Here is an 18,640-nt window from a genome sequence, read left to right as displayed (position 1 = left end):
TGCACTCTAGTTCAACATATGCTCATAGAGCACGATCGCACGTCCAAGTAGAAATGGAAGTGGAAACACTGTGGCATTTCTTATAATGGCAACGACAATAAGCAAACAAAATGTCTAGCAATAGAGAACTGGTTACATAAATTATGATACATGTAATATAATCAACTAAGGTTCACTAGCAAAAGAATGAGTTAGGTCTCTTTCGGAATCTCAGAACCAAATGATCTTCAAAATATACTGATAAACGTGAGATATTCGAAGTACCGAAGGATGTTTTTAGTATGCGGCCATGTGTGTGAAAAGGAGACCTATAGATACACTTAAAAATAGATACATGCCCTTATAGGTGCAAGATAGCTATGGAATAAAAGCCAAGAAACTGTGACAGTGGCTGTCGCTGCGGATAGGATAATGGAAAAGAGTTGGTGCTGAGGGGGAAGATAAGCATTGCACAACCTTTCCTCTGTTCGAATTTTTTACTCTGTGTGTGTCTTACTTTTTCAATAAGAAAAACTATTTTAAAAGAAGGATATATAATAAAGGTACATGCTATCTTAAATTAAGAGTGATTATCTCAGGAGAGGGTAATTACATTTGATTATCATTTTGTTTGTGCTTTTATGCACTTGACAAATTTTATAACATGAAAATGTGTTACTTCTATAATCAGAAAAATAAGTACTTGTAAAACGTTCTACAAAAGGGTGAGAAGGGATTAGCTTTACCTGGGATAATTGGACAATGCCTGAAAGGGGTTGAAGAAAACGATGGTGCACGTTTTTTGGCATTCACCTGCACATATGTACACACACGGCACACCTCTCAAAATACACCTCGGTAAGGAAAAGTCAGTCATCAAGAAAGGTAAGGAAGTACAACAAAGGAAACTAAAAGCAAACCATTTTTTAAAATCCTTTTCCAAATGGGACAAAGTTCCACCATCTGGTAGCAATGAGATCTTGGGACCACAGGTATCATTATGACAGTATCATTATGACTTTCGAATGCTTTCATCATCAAAAGAGCCTGGTGACATCACCACAAGCAAAAGATTCAAACACCAGCAGAATATTTTACAATATCTGATTTTTTAAAATACAGACCCCAAAATATAATGATTGGGAAACATCCTAGGACTCCTTTTTACATCACCAAAACTAAAGGTAAGGCTCTTAGGAAGAAACCGTATGAAAGGTTGGATGATCTGGCAAAAATCATAGGTAGAAGTCATCCCCAAACCTTGGCCTTAAAAGTATATTGTACAAAATAGATGGCACTTCAACATATTACTGGTCTTTAAGAATAATGTCATTGAAGGCACACTGTCAGAAAATCATCTGACTAGATGAACTCTTACCTCATACATAGGGTATTTCTAATGTTTTTTTTTTTTAACATTTATTTATTTATTTAAGAGAATGAGAGCGAGAGAGAGCATGCACGTATGCGGAGGGAGGGGCAGAAGAAGAGGGAGAGAGAGAATTCCCCGAGGAGACTTCCCATGGAGCACAGAGCCCTGACACCAGGCTCTATCCCAGGAACCTGAGACCATGACCTGAGCCGAAATCAAAAGTCAGAGGCTTAATTGACTGAGCCACCCAGGAGCCTCTCTAATGTTTTTGAATTTAAAAGGTGGTCATTCCACATTGCTGGAACACGAAAACTGTGTCAAATGCAAGCCTTCCCAGGCTGGTAGTATCTATAGAAGAACGGCCTAATAGAAATACAATGTAAACCACATTGTAACTTTAAATATTCTAGGAGCCATACTGGAAAAGGTTAAAAAGAAACAGATAACATTCATCTCAATGATATATTTTATTTAACCTACCATATCCAAAATTTCATTTCAACATCTCATCAATATATGCAATCATTAATGAGATATCTTCCATCGTTTTTTCCATAATGAGTCCTCAAACTCCACTGTTTGGACTAGCAAAATTTCAAATACTCACTAGTCACTTGTTGCTAATGGCCACCACGCCGGAAGGAACAGATCTAAACACCTTGCTCATTAAATAAATGTTCAAAAAGTAAGTATCGGGGGGAAAAAAAAGTAAGTATCGGAAACCTCCATTTTACTCCAACACATAACCCAAAAGCAGGACCTGTTCTTGGATAACGCCTACTGAAAACCAATTTAATGCTGGTCAATAGAAGTCGTTTTTCCCCCACATTTGAGCCAATGTGGGGCTCAAACTGATGACCCCAAGATCATGAGTCACATGCTGCACTGACTGAGCCAGCCAGGCACCCCATGGGTAAACAGAAATACTTACTAACACTTTCAACACAAGCTCAGTGCATTGGCTGGAGCCAAATATTCCATTTTAGAGTGTAATGCTTTTAATTTAGATTTTTAATCACTGTTTACAAGACTATATCTTTGAGAGAGCGCATATGTTTCTAGGTTACTAGACCTATAGTGTTTGAATAAATTATTAGTCTTAATACCTTCGTGAGAAAAAAATATATAAAAATCAACTTTGGGGGAAGAATATATTCCAGTGCATAGAAACATCTTCATAAGGACCACATTTTCTTTTCTCAGAAGCACAAGTGAAAAAGAATGAGAGTTTTACTGAATTTCCTTTAGGCATTCAGGGTGCACTTTGATAAAGGAATACAAAAGGAATCTCACAGACACTCTGCACCTGATCTAAAGATCCCGAGATTTTTGCAGGCACTTCAAACAAAATAGGTGGTTTCCCTAAGTCTGCCTTCTTCCGAAGGCCAAGCATTCTAGAATCAGAAATCAGACACTTTGGTAGCCAAATTTCCAGAAACTGATTCCATAATTAATTAGTTATTAGAAGATGGCAAGGAAATTGTCTCTTACTTTCCAAAAAACTGCTTTTCTCCCTCCCCCCCTTTTTTTTTCTAGGGAAGAATGAATTCTTTTTTTTTTTTTATTAATAATGATTTTTTATTATATTATGTTAGTCACCATAGAGTACATCCCCGGTTTTCGATGTAAGGCTCGATGATTCATTAGTTGTGTATAACACCCAGTGCACCATGCAATATGTGCCCTCCTTACTACCCATCACCGGTCTATCCCATTCCCCCACCCCCTCCCCTCTGTAGCCCTCAGTTTGTTTCTCATAGTCCATAGTCTCTCATGTTTCGGGAAGAATGAATTCTAAATGGAAAATGCTGTTATTAACCTCATTTGCTTTATTGCTGATGTTGACTAAGCATCATTCCCGGTAAATATAAAAGATTGATGGATCACCATCTTTAATGATTGGCAGAGTAGATCTAAAATGCTGAGTTCTGTGCAAAAAACGTTAATAAACACCCCCTAAATTAATCAGAGATTATCTCCTCTTTGAAGAACTAATTAAATTATAAATACATTCTTTCACTTTTCACCATTCAACAAATATTTACTGAGCACTTTTTTTGGTGCCAGGTCCCGTTCTAGGTGCTGGGAAAACAGTAATAACCCAAACAAAGTGACTGCTGTTATGCAGCTTTATATTCGAGGTGGAGAAGATGGACGATAAACAAGGAAATATATAATAAAATGCCAGGAGCTTTGTATTTTATATAATAGTGCTATGAAGAAAGAAGTAAGGCAAGATAAGAGAAGAGAGAATGCTGGGGGCTATTTTAGGTACATTTTAGCTTAAAGCTACGTCAATGTTCCACCTGATAGGAACAAGATTCAAAGTAACGTGCTATAGAAACATAGCTGTACTGAGAATCTGTTAACCCACTAGTATTCTCTCATAGAAAAATTCGAATTCTTCCCTCATCCCTGCCTTCCTCTTTATGGTCTCTTTAAATAAGCAATGCAATGTTACTGAGTGCTACCGGAAAATCAGCTATATTGTGGGAGCTAATGTCTTTCAAAATTAACCCTATTGCTTTGCTATCATGTTCTACATGTTATTTGCCCTCTTAGGGGGTTGTACCTTAATAGAAAGGCCTCATTGTCACTTGTAATAGTATTATTATAATCTTTTTGAAGATAATGGGCTTAGTCAAAAGGGAAATAATAGACCATAAGCTCATTGCAGGCCTGGATCCCAGAACTGGATGTCATGTATTCCAGAACTGTAGCATTGTGCCTGGCAATATAGCAGGTATTTAGGAATTGTTTGGCTAACAATTCAAATGAATGGATCTGAACTCGAGATTTTTTGTTATTCCAATTGCGTCTGTTCAAATTTAACACGAAATATCTTTTTTCATTTATATGAAGAATAAAGAACCACCTAGAGAAGATAAATCTCTGCTGGTAAGAATCTCTGTTCTATAAATATTCTTAACTGTATTGAGGGCGACCTGGTTAGAGTCAAGTGAGTTCTAATGGTGATGACAGGCAGAAGGATCAGAAAACTGGACTGAATTCTCTAGAGACAATCACTGACAAATTTCTTGGGTATCAGTTCAGAAATATTTGACGCACACGCATATGTACCCATCTATGAGTCTGTATGGACACGTGTATGCGTGCATCTCCAAATTTTGCTCCCTCGCCACACTCACTTGCTTACACCAGACAAATTTTCATATTTGCTATAGTTTAAATATCTCCATCTAGGATGATATTTTTCTGTAGATTGATAGCCCTCTGTAGTCCACCATGTTTTCTACCAATGACCATGTGTAGGACCTGAGAAATTAGTGAAACCAACCCTCAAAAAAATCAACTTTTTAAAAAAGTTCTCCATTTGTCACTATACATTTTTAATGAAGTTAGGCATGGACAAATTGGATTTTGAAAAAGCACAGTCTTGAGCAGTCCTATATTAAAATATTTTTGGCTAAAAACACCTCTGAAATGTCAAAACGGGATGCACTTTCAAAGTTATTATTTAATATTTGATTTTGAAATAATTACAGATTCATAGGAAGTTGCAAAAATAGTAAAGAGGTCACATGTACCCTTCACTCAATTTCCCCCAGTGTTACAGCTTACATAATTGTCATGTGATATCAAAATAGGACATTGATGCTGGGACAAGGTATGTATATAATTACATAACATTTTCTCACATGTGTAAATTTGTAGACGGCCACGGCAATCAATATACAAAACTGTTCTATCACCACAAAGATCTCCTCTGAGCTACCGTTTATATTCACCCCCAACCTCCTCTCCTCAACCCTTTCTAACCCCTAGTACCATGAATCTATTTTTATCTTTATAATTTTGTCACTTTGAGAATGTTTTATAAATGGAATCATACAATATATGATTTATTGAAATGAGCTTTTTTTCACTCAGGATAATGCTCTTGAGATCCAGCCACCTTGTTGTGTATCTCAATAGATTACTCCTTTTTTGTTGCTGTGTAGTATTCCATGAAGGGATGTATTGAAGTTTGTTTAACCATTTACCTACTGGGGGACTTAAAAAAAGAGATTTATTCATTTGAGAGAGAGAGAGCATGAGTGGGAGCAGTAGAGGGAGAGATTTCCAAGCAGACTACTCCCCGCTGAGTGCCAAGCCTGATGTGGGGCTCAATCTCACAACCCTGAGACCACCACCCAAGACTAAACCAAGAGTTGGGTGCTTAACCAACTGCTCCATCCAGGCGCCCCTACTGGGGGACATTTTGGATGACAGCTCTTTTCTTACAGCACCTGAAAAATACTGTTCTACTTCCTTTTATATCCATAGTTTCTAATAAAAAATCCATTTTCATTCAAATTATTTTTCCCCTATAGGTGAATCATTTCCTTCTGTCTGTTTTCAAGATTCTTTTCACCTTTAGCTTTCTTTTCACCTTTAGCTTTCAGAAATTTGGCTATCATGTGCCTTAGCATGGATTCTTTTTTCCTTAGGATTATCCTTTTTAGGGGTCACTCAGCTTCTTGAATTTGTATGTTTATCTTTTGCCAAATTTTGGGGGCATGTTCAGTCATATTTTTAATACTTTTTCAGCCCCATCCTCTTTCTTTCCTTTTGGGATTCCAGCTACATGAATGTTAGATCTTTTGTTTTTGTCCCACATGTCCCTGAAGCTTTTCCTTTTTCTTTTCTCCCCCCGCCCCCCCAGTTTTTTCTCTCTGTTGTTCAGGTTAAGTGATTTGTTATTCTGTCTTCAAGTTCACTGATTCTTTCCTCCATCATCTCCATTTTGCTGTTAAGCCTATTTCTTGAGTTTTTATTTCAGTTTTATATTTTTAAGTTCTAAAATTTCCATTTGGTTCTTCTTTATATCTTCCATATCTTTAATAAGACTTTCTATTTCTTTGCTGTGACTTCCTATTTTTTCATGTTTCAATGGTTTGTAATTGCTCATTGAAGCACTTTTACAACGGCTGCTTTAAAGTCCTTGTCATATAGTTCTAATATCTTGTTATCATGGCATCTACAGAGTATCCTTTCTCATTCAAGTTGAGATCCTCCTGATTCTTGGTATGTGATTTTTTTTATTGAAACTCAGACAACTTGGAGTATTATGAGACTCTGGATCTTATTTAAATTTTATGTTTTCATAGGCATCCCTATGTGATTTTTTTTATTGAAACTCAGACAACTTGGAGTATTATGAGACTCTGGATCTTATTTAAATTTTATGTTTTCATAGGCATCCCACTGTTCCAGCTAGGAAATAGGGTGGCACCATCTCATTACTGTCAGTTGAGGGGTGAAATTTTAGGTTCTTGACTCTGCCTCCCTTAAAACCCAGTGGGAAGGGGCTCCTTATTACTAATGAGCAGGGGTGGGAGTTTGGGGTACCCATGTGGTCTCCACTGACACAACCACAGGAGGGTTGCCACAATTGCTGAGCAGTGGTGACAGTTTTAACCCCCATTAACCTCCTTTAGCTCCACACAAGTGAGGGAGGGAGGAGATCCTCATTATGGTCTGGTAAGGGTAGAAGTCTAGGCTCTCTACTTAGTTATTGGTGGAAGGATGGATATGGGGCTATGGTTTTTCTGTTGTATTGGGCTGCATAACAGTAAGTAGTGTCTACAAGTTCTCTGCCTTGCTGGGTTGCCCTTTTCCTGGCCCTTTAACTATCAAGAGCAGCGTTTTTTCAGGCCTCTTTTTTTTTTTTCTCTGTCTGTGCCCATTGGCATCTCTGGGTTGCTGGCTTCTCTGGCACCCAGTCTGGGCTATACGTGGCAGAAAACCCAGGGAACTCACTGCCATGTCAATCCTTGAGTCCCAGTGCACCTACCTGATCTGCCTTCTTCTCTTCACCTTTCAGAGTCTTCTTTTGTTTGTTTTAAATACAATGTCCTGGGTTTTTAGCTATACTCAGGGTTAGGAATAGGGAAAATTAGTACTTATTCCATCTTTCTGGAAGTACTAGTCACTTAAGGTTATTCTTATTTTACAAAATATCCCCGGTTTATGAAAGAGAAGTTCCTTCATAGCCTTGTTAATTAAATAATTAACTTAAAAGTAAAACAAAACTTCGGGTGGATCCTAACTTTAAATGAAAATCAAAGACAAACATCTAGATCCCTGCTATAACCCCTTTATTTTAACATGTCATTAACTATCTATCACAGAGTAAGCTACTAATACTTGATAAGTGAATTAAATAAATCTGTATTTTTGTCTGAAGATGCATTATTTTTCCTGCTCTGTTAATTTAAAAAATATATCCTCCATTCAAAAACCATACTGTTCCTTGCCTTCTCACCTCTGGTCATGACCTCTTCACCCTACAGTTCTTTCCTGAACTAGCCTTTATCTTTCCAGACCCAGTTTACATATTTCATCTCCAAATAGTTTTCCTTAACCCCACATTTAGGTTGGATGCCCCATTTATATGCTCCCATGGAGATCTGTTTTTCCCTATTAGTAGTTAACACTCTGTACTGTAATTGTTTATTTACTGTTGTCTTTCCAGCTAGTCTATTGGCTTCTGGAGAGGAGGAGCTGATCTAACTGTTCATAGATATAGAACCAGCACCAAACAGTGTCTGCCATATTACAGGGACACAATAATTACTTGCTGAATAAGTGGATTACTCTTAACTTGACTTTTTCTTTGTATCAGGGATCATGAAGCAGAAGAACCTCAGCTCTCAGACTGGTTTAATCCTAAGTAAGAAAAAATATTCTGCACACGGATAATAATAATAATAATAATAATAATAATAATAATAAACAACTCAATTTAAATGGGGGAGATTTTTTTCCCTATCATCAAATTGTACCTATCCTGGCATGTTTCTAGGCCTTGGAGTTTTTATTTTCTTTTAATTTTTTAAAAAAGATTTTATTTATTTATTTGAGAGAGAAAGCATGAGCGGGGAGGAGAGGAAGCTGGGAGTCTAACATGGGGCTCTATCCCAGGACCCTGGGATCATGACCTGAGCTGAAGTCAGATGCTTAACTAACTGAGCCACCCAGGTATCCCCTTGGAGTTTTTATTTTTAAGGCTTTTATATATAAACCTAGTGTCTCTTTATCAAGAATCGGGCAATTAAGGGTCATAACGAGAAAACTGTTATCTAGTTTAACATTCCTGGTTTTATTAGGGGAAAGAAAAAAAAAATCTTTTTAGTAGCAGCCCAAAAATGCCACTAAGGACTTCTCTTGATTTTGGCATTAACACTCGGGGGAGAATCTCATTCTTTATAATGGCAATCGAGTATTCTATTTTATAGATAATTTATATAACCAGTTCCCTCTTGGTTTTGAATCGTTTGCAATTTGAGGGCTGTTGTAACTCATGCTTTGATGAACATCCTTGTATATATATTTTTGTACCCTCTTGTGTGAATTTATCCATATGATAAATGCCTATTGTAGCATCATTAGTTTAAGAGACGTAGATATTTTACATTTTCATTCAGGTTGCTAAATTGCCTTTTAATAATTATTCCACTTGTTTTCTAATCCACAGTGGATAAATGTGAATAAAATTTGTTTTATAAATTTACATTTTATTCTAGTAGTATCAAACATTTTATTGCTGGCAAAAACTGCTAGTTAAAATATCTCAATTCAATTTGCACTTCTGTAATTATTATTGAATTTGGGCATCTTTTATATGTGTGTTCTTTATTTGTATTTCCTGTTCTGTGAATTATTTTTTTCATATTTACGTTTTTAAAATAACCTCAAGTGCACAGAATTAGATAACAATCTTTGCTTCATGACTCACTCTGATCATTAGGTTATGCAAGATCCACTCATATTATTTGTGTGGTTTTTTGCTCGCTTATTTTTAATGAAACAAGAACTTCGACATTCAGTAAAATTCAACATCCAGCTCTGCCTTTCCCAGTACCCGCATTCTGTCTCTTCACCCTCTGCCTTGAAACAATCTCCATCCTGAATCCTGCTTCATCATCCCATTGCTTTCTCTTTTTAAAATATAAGTTAGATCTTCCCCATGTGTTGTGGGAAAAGTGTATTTTTTTAATTTAAGTTTTGGTAATTTTATAAAGAGGATATAATGCTATGTATGTAATCTCCAGGGACTTATTTCGGCCCTTAATATTAGAATGCAAAGATTCATCCAAATTGCATATTACTATCATTCATTTTGATGGCTGTGTTAATAGTTGACTACAGAAATATACCACAGTTTGTTCATCCATTGCCTTAGTAATGGGCACTTGAACTGTTTCTAGGTTTTTGTTATTACGAACATTAAGAAGTAACACTCTCGTAAGGGGCCTTTCCAAAGACTTCAAAGTGTTTATAATATATATATATTAGAAAAGTTATAGATAAAACAGCGGCCCAACATCTATCTCTGACCTCCTCTTCAACTGTTGTTTCCCTCACTCCACTCCAATCATGCTAGCTCCCTTTTGTTCTCTGGATCCACCCAGCGTGCTCTCACCTGGGGATCTTTGCACCTGCTGTTCTTTCTCCATAGACCATTCATCCTTCAAACAGCCAAATGACTCATTCTTTCACTTCCCTCAGGACTCCACTCAAATGTTATCAGTGAAGCCTGCTCTAATCACTCCATATAAACCAGCACACCCATGCCCTTTCTCCCTTATCCAGATTTATTTTTTCCATTGCTCTCCTCAACATTTGACACACTGTATATTTGCTTGCTTATTCATTTATTATCTGCCTCTCCCACAAGAATGTGCCTAGAAAAAAAAAAGCCTAGATATAGTAGAGATTCAATATTTGTAGAATAAACAAATACATGAGACCTTTTGTCTAAGTGAAACGATAGCACCTTCATAAAAATATAATAGCAATGGTAGAAGGCATTGTGCTTTATTATGAAGCATCGTATTGGCTTTTAGTTTAGAATGAAATGACCCCTTCAATATTGTGATATCAGGCAGGAAGTTCATTTTTGGTTCTTATTAAGTAGAAAAAAAACTATAAGCTTAAAGCAAATATAAAAGAGTAAATGTCTCAGAACATCCAAGGAAAGTGTGAAAAATAAGAAAGTTAACAGGATTTTGCCTTAAATATCCAAACATATTTTACTATCATTATGATCAAATCAACATGGAATGGATCAGAGGAGTAGTAAATCCAGAATTAGATCACAGTATGTATCAAAGTTGATACATAACAAAAGCAGTATTTTAAAAATCAGTAAGGAAAGGACTGATTATTTCATAAATTATACTGACACTACTCGCAGTCTAAGTACGGGGAAAAATGGGGTCTTACCCCTATGGCATAAAGATAAATTCCTGATAGATTACAGACTTGACTGTAAAAAATAAAGCAGTAAAACATTTTGTTAGAAAATCAGTATGACAACATGTAAAGTCTAGGTAAGAAGGAAATCTTAATTCATGCTGGAAACCTACTAGCTATGTAAAAAGACATATTTCACTATATTAAAAAAAAACTTTTTATTTTGGTTTTAAACCAAGCACCTGGGTGGCTTAGCCGTTAAGCGTCTGCCTTCGGCTCAGGTCATGATCCCAGGGTCCTGGGACGGAGGCCTGCATTGGGCTCCCTGCTCCGTGGGAAGCCTGCTTCTCCCTCTCACACTCCCCTTGCTTGTGTTCCCTCTCTCATTGTGTCTCTCTGTCAAATAAATAAATAAAATCTTTTAAAAAAAAGTTTTGGTAGACAAAAAATCTGGGAAAAAATTATTTGTAATACAGATAATAATTATCAAACTATAAGGAATATTCATAAACTGCTGAGAATAAATTAACAATTCAATAGAAAAATATGAAACTCAGGGCATCTGGGTGGCTTAGTCAATTAAGCATCCAACTCTTAATTTCGGCTCAGGTCATGATCTCAGGGTCATGAGACTGAGCCCCACATTGGGCTCTGTGCTGGGAGACTGCTTGAGATTCTCTGTCTTCCTCTCCCTCTGCACTTCCCCCACTGCACACGCTAATATACATATATATAATATTTATATATATTATATATAATATTTATATATATATATTTACCATCTGCTCACACATATATATTATATATAATTTGCTCACATTAGAACAAATTGAGATAGCCAATAAGTATATGAAAAGATACTCAAATTCACTAGAAATCAGAGAAATGTAAAATAATGTAATAATGAGCTATTATTTATACCCATCAAACTGGAATCTTTTTATTTATTTATTTATTTTTAAAGATTTTATTTATTTATTTGACAGAGATAGAGACAGCCAGTGAGAGAGGGAACACAAGCAGGGGGAGTGGGAGAGGAAGAAGCAGGCTCACAGCAGAGGAGCCTGATGTGGGGCTCGATCCCATAATGCTGGGATCACGCCCTAAGCCGAAGGCAGATGCTTAACCGCTGTGCCACCCAGGCGCCCCTGGAATCTTTTTTAAAGCTACAATCTAATAGTATAGGAGAAATTCTGGTGGGAAGGTGAAATATTGCAGCTGTTTAAAAAGTAATTGGGTAAGAACCCAAATTTTTTTTTAAATTATTTATTTATTTATTTATTTATTTATTTACTTGAGAGGGAGTGTGAGCAAGTGGGGGAAAGGGCAGAGGGAGAGAATCTTCAAGCAGACTCCCCACAGAGCACAGAGCCCCACGTAGGGCTCTCTCTCACGATCCATGAGATCATGACCTGAGCTGAAACCAAGAGTCAGCTGCTTAACCAACTGTGCCACCCAGGTGCCCCAGGTAACAACTATTAAAAATGAACACAGGTATACAGCAAACGTACTCCTGGGATCAGCCAGTAAAAAAAACAGCAATAAAACCTAAGGACATAAGATTAAGATTTGTTATATCACTTTTTATAACGACAGACATCCCAGAAATAAAATGAAAACCCATTCATAAGGAAATGGCTAAACAAACTGTCCACACCTTGGAATATTATGCAGCCATTACAGAGAGTGAACGAGAACTAGTCCAGAAAACACGAAAGGATTTCCACAAAGTTGTATTGAGTAGAAAGGCGAGCTGCAGAAAAGGATGCATTATCTCATTATTATAAAATAAACAAGATTCTAAAAGCCTGGATATATATGTGTATTTAATGTATATGTGCATATTGTACACATATTTTCTATAGAATTCTATGAATATGGTGGGGGGAAGAAAAGGGTACCAACTAGGCTGCTAATATGGCAGTTTGGCTAGGAAGAAGGGAGGTGGAATATTGTATACTGTGGAGCAGGAGTAGATGTGGGAAACATACACCCTGGAAATTCTCTAGTACTATCATGATTCTGTTTGCTCATGGTATGTTTATCTCTGTGACATCACATCTGCTTCCTACACTTTTTAGACTCCTGTTCAGTTTCCTATAACTAGACATACATCAATATAGCCTGGACTTACAGGAAGAGTCCCTGCCCTCTCCCTCCAGAACTACTTTTTGAACAAATTATACCCTCCCATATTATTGTCATGATCACATCTCACCAAATCTTAGTAATACCTTCTAGCATTGAAATTATTTCTAATTCATTTTGGCACCTATTCTCTCTTCATTAGGAATGTGGGTATCTTAGGTCATATATATGATGTCGCCCCTTCATTATCGTGCTTCTATGTCCCACCTATGACAGTCTATAGCACTATGACACTGTAGCATTCTCCCCTGTGTACCTCCTTCTGCAAATGTTCATTGTTAGCAATATACTTTGTGAGTAGGTCACTTTGTATCCTGCTGAATACCATCTGCTCAGGCCTCCTGAGGTATTTTCTAAGCTCCTCAGATACTGAATCTATCAGGGTGTAAGAGGAAGAATGCAACTGAGATGAAGTAACTCTGGTGAAGGGATGGTTGGCAGAGATGTGAACAAGGTGAAGAGACCCAGCAAAGGATATGGAGGCATCGAGAGGCTTGCAACAGCAAAAAGTTATGACCACCCTCTGCCTAAAGGGACAAGGGAAGGGATGGTGTTCCTGGAGACCAGGGATTTCTGGAACCAGAAAAGAGCTACCCAACAGAAGCTGTAGTTGTATATGGACACAGCCACTGTTAAGATCTCAACAAAGCTGGGAGAGAGGGGAAGAAAATAGACAACCACCTTTCCTGTCCTCTGCTCTCATGCTGGTGCCTCCCACTAGCAGAACTCGCTGCAAGCCATAGGGCAGGGAACTTTGGGTGATCGGTCTGCTCCCAAGGCAGGCCAAGTAGAGAAGGGCTGAGGAAGGACAGCGGAACAGTAAATGGAGAATAACTAACACCAGGCACCCTTTTTGCCACTAAGCATCATTTCTCGAATTTGACTTAGATGGAGAAGCTCATGTTCCCCGAACAGGAGAAACAAAAAGTCATATCAGCTAGGGGGTATCATCAAGATGATGGCAATCCAGCCCCATTCCCAACCTAAACTGTAATCTAAATTGTAACATTTGCCATCTCTAGCACTCTTCATATAAAGTGGTGAAGGGGAGAGAATAATTAACAGCAAATCATGGCTACAATCCCACTTCTGTAGCTGTACAGGTGGTTGGGAATAAAAGGAGGCAGCTAACAATCACTACCCCATGGTTTCTTTACCCTCTGCTAACCCCTTTGATGGCCAGAGTTTCTATCTGATAGGGTGACTCAAACCTCCATTCCTGAAGAGTCTGATTCTCTTGGTGGTCTCACCTTAGGGAGTTGCCACAATTTCCCATTGACCATTATTGCTGGAAATGGGAGTAGCAGGGGCAACCCCGAAGAATCCCTTGCATTCTATGTGAAGCCCTCCTTGCCGTCATTGTATAACCTCATCTCAGTATCTTCCTGGTGAGGAAGATCAGTCATGCTGGCCAGCGCAGTAATGCCATTTTCTGCCTGTTAGCAGATCCCCCCACAAGGGATCGGCTATCAGGTTCATAGAACCATGACTTATTTCCTAGAGGAAAGACTCCTCCCTTGGGAACTGAGAACACTACACACACTGAACGCAAGGTCACAGCAATGGTGAGTAAACATTCTATAAGTGAATTATTAGATGTGATTGTGAGCAGGAATAGCCCCACATCCACCTTGTTTTATGAACGGCGCATGTTAGCTTGGGAAGAAACAGTATTTCACAGTGCTCGCTGATTCAAAGCATGAATGGTGTAATACTACTGAACAGTTCCTCAACCTTTTCAGGGAATTAATCTCGGAACTAGCACTGAAACTGAGACTTTCCCTGGCTCTTCCACTTTCTATCAGGCCAGCTGCCTCTAGACGGTGAGGCACATAGTCAGACCAGAGAACTTTATGGAAATGGGCCAACTGTTACACTACTTTCACCATGGAACGAGTACCCTGGATGGGGGCAATGTTATGTGTGATACAATGGCAACTAATAAGATATTCTGCAAGTCAACAAAGCTGACAAATTTGTAGGCAGGAAAAGCAAATCCCTCCCCAGAACATAAAACATTCCCCTGAAGGACAAGTGTTGTTCCTTTCTTCGTGGAGTCTAACATAATCAACCAGCCATCATCTGGCTGGCCGGTCACCCTGGGAAGTGGCTTCATACTGTGGGCTCCCATTGTCCCTTGTTGTTGACAAGTTGGGTGCTCAGCACTGGAGATAGCTCAGTCTTAGCAAGGGGATGTCCATGTCATTGAGCCCATGCATAAACTCCACTGGACTCCAAGTAGCTAGGGCCACGTTATACAGAGACACTAAGCCAGCCACAAAGGAGACTGGGCAAGGTGTCTAGCTGCCATCCAGAGGGTCGATCATCTTGTCTGCCTAATGCTGAGCACCTCTTTGGCAGAGAATGCCCTCTGGCCAGCACTTACCTTCCAGGTAAGGAGCTTCATACCTGTAATAGAAATCTAATGACTCTAAGTCTCTCCTACTCCTTCCTCTTCTGTTTTATCAATTTCCAAACACAAGTTTTTACCTGCCTTCTTCTTTCAGAGACTGCTTTTGTTCTGTCAGCAAATCTTTAATCCGATCTAATGAAGAAAGAGGGATAATCTTCAAACCCTTTCATCTTCACAAATAGATACTGATTTGCATCTGGGATGTGCCTAGGTGATAAGCATCATCACCCCGATAAGGGTACAGGTGGCCAATATTAAGGCGGAGTTTGAGACTTGTGAGTCAAATAGAAGTGTCTGACTATAAGCTCTAAGAAGTGTTTAAAAATAAATGCATAATAAATAAGTAAATGTGGAAGTTCAGAAAATCCCTAAAATAGTAAGAGTAAGGGTACTTTGAAGAATTTTTTTTTATTAATGTACTATTGAGGGTTGCCAAATCTTACTCTTATCTGGGTCAGAATTTGTAAACAAAACCTGTAAATCACCAAAAGCAAAATGGCTTCTCATTTTGTAGTCGATTCCTTCCAAAGCAAAGGTGTTAATTTGTTTTAATAGTTTAATGCCCTGCCTCCAGCCGAACTATTACTTTTGTCTGCTTCTTTGCTTTGTTTTTTGTTTATTAGTACTAATGCTGCTTCTGCTGTTATTTTGTTACTATTAGAAGCAAACCTAATATTAATCTTCTCTTTTGGACTAATCTTATTTTCTTCTGGTTTGCACTCATGGGCCTAGAACAGTAGGAAGGGTGGGAAGAAGGTGCTCTAGATCTCCTAGAAAAGAGGGAAGAAGAGAAAGAGGCAAAGCGGGTAAAGAGAACAGAAGACAAACGCACACGGTGGTGCTGTCTGCTTTAGGCAATAAGCAGAGAAGTGATCAGACACTGGGCAGCTAGTTTAAGCCGCAGTCAGAGCTCAAGGGAAGGGGCGCCTGGGCGGCTCAGTCATTAAGCGTCTGCCTTTGGCTCGGGTCACCATCTCTGGGTCCCCGTGCTGGGTTCCGTGCTCAGCGGGGAGTCTGCTCTTCCCTCTGCCTCTGCCGCACCCCACCCCCCCACTCCTGTTGTCTCTCACTCACTCACTCTCAAATAAATAAATAAAATCTTTTAAAAAAAGATTTTTAAAAAAAGGGGAAAAAAATCTCTGGGCTCAAAAGGCAGTTGGGAATACTGACTGAAGCACAGATTAGGAAAGCCAACTGGTTAATCTTGAATCCTGACTCTGCCATTTGTTAACTGTGGGATACTAAGTAATTGACTCAACCAATCTCTGCTCACGTTTCCTCATATGAAAAATAGAGATAATGATGGTAGGACAATGTAGGACATTGCAAGGATTAAATGAATACTGTAAAGCACTTAATCACGGTGCCTGGCACATAGTAAGTACTTTGTAATCATTAACTATTATCACTTGGACCACAACTTACGTTGTCATGATAAGGTGGTAGCTTGATTTGTTTCGTTTGTTCAACAGAAAGCGTCCTGATGTAAAAACAACAACTGATTGGTTTGCACCAATCATATGGGAAGGAACTTACAACAGACAAGTCCTGGAAAAGTATTACAAAAGGAGGAACATTACCATAGGCTTGGCTGTGTTTGCTACTGGAAAGTAGGTGCTACTAACATTCATCCTTCTTTATTTTGGAAAAACATGGATAGGTACCCATGAACTCTCTACATCCAAAGAGTTACTCATACTTAACCCTAATCATGATTTCTGGCTGACCTGCATAATTATAGTGGTTATTTTCTGCAGCCATGGCTGAATCCTTTACACGACTTGGGAATCTTCTTATTAATATCCACTTAGCTCTCTTTTCCTTTTTTCTCAATCAACTTTATGGCTCTTCTCCGGCCCCCAAGCTCACTACCTCCTCTTTCATTAATCAACACAGATAAGCTCTTTACCCAACTTCTCTGCCCCTACCCATTGGCAATTCTGTAGCAACAATGACACATGGTGTTCGACAGCATGCCTAAGTGACATGTTTTCTCCTGATGAGTTTTCAAAATAAGTGTTTTGTTTTTTGTGTTTCTCAGGTTTGTAGATCAGTACCTGCAACAGTTCATCCAGTCCGCTAATAAACACTTCATGAGTGGCTACAATGTTATCTTTTATATCTTGATGGATGACTTCTCCAAACTACCTCCCATAGAGTTAGGTGCCCTTCGAACATTTAAACTATGTATTGTATTCAGACGACATGAGTGGAAAGACCTGAATTACATATACATGAGGAACTTGCATATGTACGTCCTAGAACACATCCAGCACGAAGCTGACTTTCTCTTCAGTATGACCGTGAACCAGATCTTCAGGAGTGACTTTGGGGTAGAAGCCCTGGGCAAGTCTGTAGCTCAACTCCATGGATGGTGGTATTTTGGACATGCTAAAAACTTCCCTTATGAGAGAAGCCCTAACTCAGCAGCTTTCATCCCTTTTGGAGAGGGAGATTTCTATTACCGTGGCGCAATTTTTGGTGGTACACCCTATGAGGTTTTAGCCTTCATTGAAGAATATAAAAAAGGAGTTCAAAATGATGCCCGAAGAGGATTTAAGAGTACATATGAACGTTACCTAAACAAATATTTATTTATCAATAAACCCACTAAGTTGTTATCACCAGAATACAATTGGGATCCAAATTTTAGACCGCCCCCACAAATTAAACGTGTAAAGATAGAATGCCAGTCAAAAAGTATTTGAGGTTATATCATTAGATTTATGAATTAATAAGTGAATCATCACAATAATTCCTCAAATATAAAACTTGTTAAAAGTTTCAGTGTTTTAGAAGCTTGCAAAAATGTGCAATCTTCCAAAATAAATTGTTTTTCTCCTTGTAAACTTGAACCATCTAAATCTGCCTAAACTGGATTAAGAATAAACGGATGGTAATTTAATGTTAATGCACAGTGATGTTATTATCTACATATAATAAATAATGTAGAAATACTTTTGGAGGCATAAAATGAAGAAACACACCCAGACTCTAGTTCAGAAAATAAAGATGGTAGAGAGATGATAGATAGATAGATAGATAGATAGATAGATAGATAGATAGATAGGTGATACACATACACATATACACAATGTCAAAGGGATATATTTAAGGGAAAAAATATTCATCAACTCACTCATCAAATACTCTTTTTTAGTGTTGGGAGATAAATACTGCTTATAATTAATCTCAGTATTTAATCTATTATCTGATTGAACTTAGGTGAACTGGAGACATTCTACCAAAAACATATCTTACCTCTATTGTTACAAAGATGTTGGATTCATTCTTTTTTCTTTTTGGGGGGGTTGGGCAGAGGGAGAGGGAAATCTTGGAAATAATTACAGACAACCATAAGAGGACTCTGAAAGATAGAACGAGGAAAGCAGATGGGCTAGGGACCTTAGGACTTGAGGAACAATATGGCAGGGAGTTCCCTGGGATTTCTTTTGTCTCCCGTATATCCCAGACCGGGCACTGGAGAGGCACACAGCTCAGAACCACCAAAAGGCAAAGCCCAAAAA

The 18,640-nt window shown here is 38.3% G+C and overlaps 1 protein-coding gene across 1 annotated transcript; it reads left to right on the top strand.

The window, feature by feature from the left end:
- Positions 1–6,827: 6,827 nt before the first annotated feature.
- LOC103670493 (glycosyltransferase 6 domain-containing protein 1-like) lies at positions 6,828–17,821 on the top strand. The gene is made up of 4 exons (XM_008698949.2): positions 6,828–6,835; positions 7,980–8,027; positions 16,586–16,723; positions 17,155–17,821. The coding sequence occupies exons 1-4, from the start codon at positions 6,828–6,830 to the stop codon at positions 17,819–17,821; spliced, it is 861 nt and encodes a 286-aa protein (XP_008697171.2).
- The last annotated feature ends 819 nt before the right edge of the window (positions 17,822–18,640 follow it).

The sequence above is a fragment of the Ursus maritimus genome, unplaced genomic scaffold, assembly GCF_017311325.1.
Source record: "Ursus maritimus isolate PB19 unplaced genomic scaffold, ASM1731132v1 scaffold_17, whole genome shotgun sequence".
NCBI lineage: Eukaryota > Metazoa > Chordata > Mammalia > Carnivora > Ursidae > Ursus > Ursus maritimus.
The sequence above is the reverse complement of the archived record's forward strand: the minus strand, read 5'-3'. Positions and strand labels throughout refer to the sequence as shown.

What these genes read in the sequence shown, in the direction of transcription:
- LOC103670493 (XM_008698949.2), top strand. An exon ending in TCAGACTGGTTTAATCCTAA is followed by an intron (nt 8,028 to 16,585) that starts GTAAGAAAAAAT and finishes TTTGTTCAACAG; the next exon opens with AAAGCGTCCTGATGTAAAAA. An exon ending in GCTGTGTTTGCTACTGGAAA is followed by an intron (nt 16,724 to 17,154) that starts GTAGGTGCTACT and finishes TGTGTTTCTCAG; the next exon opens with GTTTGTAGATCAGTACCTGC.